At 42.6% G+C, this 5,305-nt stretch overlaps 1 protein-coding gene across 2 annotated transcripts; it reads right to left on the bottom strand.

Annotated features, from left to right (window-relative positions):
• Nucleotides 1–327: 327 nt before the first annotated feature.
• Nucleotides 328–5,299, bottom strand: Lysmd4 (LysM domain containing 4). 2 transcript variants are annotated; one of them, XM_048790355.1, is made up of 3 exons: nt 3,718–5,299; nt 3,182–3,207; nt 328–1,482 (listed from the first exon to the last, which is right to left on the bottom strand). In XM_048790355.1, the coding sequence occupies exons 1-2, from the start codon at nt 4,081–4,083 to the stop codon at nt 3,196–3,198; spliced, it is 378 nt and encodes a 125-aa protein (XP_048646312.1). In that variant the 5' UTR covers nt 4,084–5,299; the 3' UTR covers nt 328–1,482; nt 3,182–3,195. The 2 variants fall into 2 exon arrangements, with proteins under 2 accessions (XP_048646312.1, XP_015348609.1); XM_015493123.2 differs by lacking the exon at nt 3,182–3,207.
• Between the last annotated feature and the right edge of the window lie 6 nt (nt 5,300–5,305).

Below are 5,305 nucleotides of genomic sequence, written 5' to 3' on the forward strand. Positions count from 1 at the left end.
AATGACTGCTCAGCCTCAGAAGTACATGTGCTAGAACTTTGGTGACTAGCATGCTGCCTTTTTGCCACATGCAAGCCAGCAAGAGCTCCTTCCAAGAATGCTGACTGGAGACCCCACATAGCCATCACCAGGTGGATGCTCATGACTGTGAAACTGGGCAGTGGCTCCCATGTGTTTGGCTTAAGACATGCCTGTGTGTCAGAAAAAACAATTCTAGAAGTATGAAGAACAGAATCGCTGTTTACCCAATAGCATGGCATTTAGGACTTGGAATTTTTTCAATTCTACAAGTGGCACTGCTAACTGAAGAGGCAAACACGAAGCACAGCTTGTTATAATTATTCATTATCACTCTAACACAGGGTGACATGTGGATACTATTCCATAGCACCTTCGCCAGGGAAACATGGAACTTAGAGCCAGGCCTACTGCCCCCTTCATAGCAGGTGGGAACACAATAGTAAGGCAACCCAAACCAATTGTGGGGCATGCACTGAATGGGTCCCTTGGCCAGGCCATTCCTGCCCCTCTGAGCATATCCATGCACAGACCCATGCAGAACTACTGTGAAAGCACACACAGTCAGTCCACTAAATGCCTTCAAGAAGTGGCCATCAGTCACATGTAAACGTCTCTCTTACACACCTCTCTGGATATGGAGGCTGAGGGTGGTGGTATTTGGGATCCTGCAGCCTTAGGTTAGATGAGGCCATTGCTCAGGATCAGTGCAATAGAGAATACTGTGGTGACTTCTGAAATGCATCCATATATCCCAGGAACCAAAACGTAGCACCTTTAGAATATGGCCAGTGACAGCTGATACATCAAGTCCAACTGCTAAAGCTGGGCTGATTATCCATAAACAACAGCCTACTTCTTTGCCTGAGTGTTCTGACTGGACTGGCTGGCTGAAGAGTTGATGGTGGCCTTCGGAATTTGAAAATCTGGGGCTTAACCTGGAACCACACTCAATGCCATCGAGCCATTATGAACAGCAGTTGTGTTCAGGTTATTAGGGATGTCCTCAGGAGCCTGTATTTTAAAATAGACCAAATAAAACACTGGCAACACAATCCCAATTAGAAGCATGATGAAAACAGCATTCCACCACTGAATCCCACAGTCTGCTCCATCTGTCAGTGTCTTCGGAGGAGCTGGGAGCAGTGGCTGATCAGAGGTCTCTATGCAGTAGCTCTCACTTAGGAAGATCTCTGACTGCGCTGCACGCTCAATATTCTGATCAATCCCTTTAAAGAAATCTGTCAGTTGGCTGGCCTGGGCATCAGCAGCTGTGGTAGCTCTGTCTACATCTGGTAATTCCACAAAGGTCACTGTGGTCTCTGTGGATGGTTCTGGAAGAGGTTTCAGTTCTTTGTGGGTCTCTGTTAGGATCCCATGGTTTTTCACTGGAATCTTAATAGATTTCAAAGCATATAAATCTTGTTCTCTGATGAAGTTGTTGACTTTCTTGATATCTGCGACCTAGGGATGCCATGAAGAGACACATTATAAAATCTATATACCTCCTTAAAACTAATACCCAACCCTTCACCTTTTGGAGTGATGAGCCAAGTCCATCCCAGTTAAGCTGAGGAAGGCTGGGAAACTACACTGCATGCTGAATTAGTTTAGGTAACTTGGGTTGTTCTGTTGTTGGGAGTTTTGTTTGTTTTCTGGTTTTTACTCAGCCTTCATGAATAGCTTAGTAAATCAAATATGCCTATAGATATACAAGTCTGAACAATCTTAAGACAAGTTTTGGAAACAAAATGTGATTAAACAAAATGCTTTTAGGTGAAACACAGTCGTGACACTAAAACGAACACTGGAGCTCTTTGTATTTCCTTTAACTTTTGAGGCAACAGTGCCCCCATCCGGAAATCTCGCTCACAGCAGAAGCCAATTAAGTAACTGCCAGACATTAGCAAGCCAAAGCCTCTGCCACCTCTAAGGACACATTCAGAATCTAGTTTATCTGTAATACCTTTTAACTGATGTGCCCTCAAGGACTTTCACAGGAGTACTACAGGGTATATGAACTTATTTTTCAAATAATAAAATTATAGGGCATCTAAACTTATTTTTCAAATACTTCTTATCATTTGAAATATAGGAAATCAATCTAGTTGGAAGTTATGGACTGATTTTCTATTTCAAACTTAAGTGAAAGAACTATGGCTGAGAGTTTTATTAAGTAACACAAAGTTCATAATAAACTCCTCTTGTAATTAAAACCTTAACATTTAAGAAGGGGGAAATGGGAGCTGGGGTTGTAGCTCAGTGGTAGAGTGCTTGCCTAGCATGCATGAGGCACTGTTTCCATACCCGGCACCACATAAAAATAAATAAATAAATAAAAATAAAGGTGTTAAAAAGACCAATTTGGGGGAAAAGCGGGGGAATGTAAGTGAAAAAGTAAATTCCCCCACAAGCTAATGTTTGAAAAATTTCCAAAAGCATGTGAAATGGACTCAAAAGCCCATTTTAACTACAAGTTTTAACTCAAAAGCCCATTTTAACCAGAATGTAAATATAGTCCCCAGACCTTTAGTCAGAAACTCATTCAAATCAATCATGTCAGTGACTGAAATTTTTTAACAACTGCTTTTGGCATTTCATTGAATCAGATGGGGGAAATTTTTTATTCTGAAATTAATGAAAGTAGGAAATACTTGAGACTTTTTTATTTTTGTTCTCTATTAAACTAACAGCAAATTTATTTACTAAAAATAGTAAAACTGATTAGTTACTGGAGGCATTATATATTATTTATGGAATTATTAGTCATCACTATTCCAACAGGCCTACTTCACCTATGTAGGCCTTTGTAGAGTAGGATTTATTTTTCAGTCCATGTTCTATAAACATACATTATGCCTATACAAGCTGAAGATAAGAGTCAAACAAATGTCAGTACAATTGAAAGATGCTATGTGTCCCTGGAGACCAGCCTGTAGTTCTCTGGAAAAGATCCAAACACCACACACAATCTTTTTAATCATGTGAACCATGTTAGATAAATGACAGATATTTTAAGAGGGATTTTTTTTTTGTTTTTTACTAAATAGCTTATATAGCCTTAGAGGTCACAGAAATCTGTAGTACAGTGGTAGCAAAATGAAATGAACAGTTTCAATCTAGGAGAAAATGCCATGATTCTATAAATACTTTTCCTACTTACTTTGCCTTTGTTAATCACTCTGAATGCTAAAAACATAATTAAAGAGAAAAACAAGGTTATACAGAATACAAAGCATAGAGGCTAAACCATGCAGTTCTAAAATAGAGAAGGGAAAACTTTACTAGTCAAATAAATTACTGTCAAGAAAAAAAAATCAAAGTAGCAATAAAAGCAAGCATGCTAAAGAAATCTTAGATAACTTCTGTCTGGCGTCTCCAGCCCCCTTAGGTCTTAAATAAGATATGCTCAAAAGAAAAAATAAAGTCTCAGGATTTTAATGGGAAGAGACAGGGCAGAGTCAAACTACTCTGAGAGGCAAATGCACTATGGCCTGAGGTTCCTAACTAACCTCATTTCTGAGCCCAGGGTGCAGAACTAAAGATACTTCTACCAACCTTCCAACTCTGGCTAAAATGGGAGTCCTTGGTTGCTACAATAAGCCTCTGGCCACTTATTAGGGGTCAGCAAGGGTAACAAATAAGTTACTCTATGTTCCTCTAAATACAAGGGGACAAAGTATTTGGCGGGTATCTTACTTTGCAGCCATACTGAAGAGCCAGCTTGTTGAGGTTGTCCTCCTGGGCCAGCTCCCGTTGGAGCAGCACCATGTCACCTGCTTCAGGCTTGTGAGGGTGGTGAACACTGTTCTTCTGGCGTTCCTTGCCCCGTGGCCGTAGAACAACATGTTGAGACTCTTCCTCAGAGGAGTCCCCAGAATCCCCACTGCCATTCTTGAACACATAAATGTGGCTGCTTGGAGTTGTACACACAACAGCTGGGCCTTGTAAGGTCTTGGTTAACATTCCCTTTTGCCTCATTTTAACTGAAAACCAAATCCCAGGGTTAATCCCATATAAGGTATATTCATTCTTCCTTGGTTTCATTAAAGAGAAGTGTCTCATAGCAATGATCCCTTTCCCTGATTATTGCAAATACTGAACAAATACCATCAGTCCAAAACAAGAATGTCCTTATGCTGGCTGAGATGGAAGGACACGGGCAGAATAAAAACATTTTTTTCCCCTAATTTCATACTTTTCGTGCAGAAAACAAGAGATTCCCCACACTTCTGCCTTATTCCTTACTGATAACTATATCCTCCCTCGCCCCCCAAAAATCCCACATCTATACACAACTTCAATTTTTGGTCTCACAGTGGTAAAGTGATTGGGATCCTTGCAATGACAGGTAAGATTGTTCTGTTTCCTTGTACTAAGAATCTTAAATTCAGAACCTTGGTACAAAGAATTTTTACTCAATACTTTACACATTCCAAGGTATCTTTACTATAATCAATACAACTAAAGTGCTCTTATTTTGATATTTGGTTAACTTATCTCGTATGTGACTAAGTTGCGGGAAAAGTCTGTCAAACTGAGAGATTCCTCCCATTTCCACAGGTCACTTTGTATTCATTACCTCCCCTTGTCTGCTTGTATTTCCACCTTGAGCCAAGTACCAAAGCCATAATACCCCCTTTTCCTTCTTCAAATCGTTCTAATGAAATTCCAGAAATTACAAATCAAACTCGGAGAATGACGGCCTGCACAGGCGCTGGCATGAAGCTCTTAAGAAGTCATACGGATGTGGCCCGTTCACGGACTGCCCGGGGCCCAGCGTTACCCCCACCGGGTCGAGGCCCTCCGGTAGGCACCGCCCCAACTCCTTGATGCCGCGGCCACAGGAGGAGAAGGAAGGTTGCTCGAGGTCCGGGCCTTCTCGTCCAAGCACAGGAGCTACAAGAGGGCTCCCACGGCTCTCAGAGCTCAGTTTCCCTTACAGCCCCTTCTGAGAAAGGAGGGGACCAAAACAAAACACCAGCCACACAAAAAAAGGGAGTGCCCTGACCCTGGCTTATAAGGGCGGGACCCCAACATTCTACAAAAGCACAACCTCCAACCTCTGACCTCTCACTCCCGCAATCTGGGACCAGCTCTCTACAGTCACCGCCCCTCCACCTGCCGGAGCTTCCCCCCAGGAAGCCATGGAGTGGCTGCCCGCGTCGGAGCCGACAAGTTAGGCCAGACCACCGCGCCGCTACAAGCTCGCGAGGACTGCATTCGAGACCGCGGTCCCCTCCTCCAGGAACCGGGACCTCGGCTTCCAGCCCCGCCGCGACCCTCC

The sequence above is a fragment of the Marmota marmota genome, unplaced genomic scaffold, assembly GCF_001458135.2.
Source record: "Marmota marmota marmota unplaced genomic scaffold, marMar, whole genome shotgun sequence".
NCBI classification, from domain to species: Eukaryota; Metazoa; Chordata; class Mammalia; order Rodentia; family Sciuridae; genus Marmota; species Marmota marmota.

Excerpts from the sequence above, each read along its gene's own strand:
- Lysmd4 (XM_015493123.2), bottom strand. The coding sequence starts at position 4,083 with ATGAGACACTTCTCTTTAATGAAACCAAGGAAGAATGAATATACCTTA. Across the intron at positions 1,483-3,717 it reads CTCTTCAGTATGGCTGCAAA|GTCGCAGATATCAAGAAAGT; the intron begins GTAAGATACCCG and ends TGGCATCCCTAG.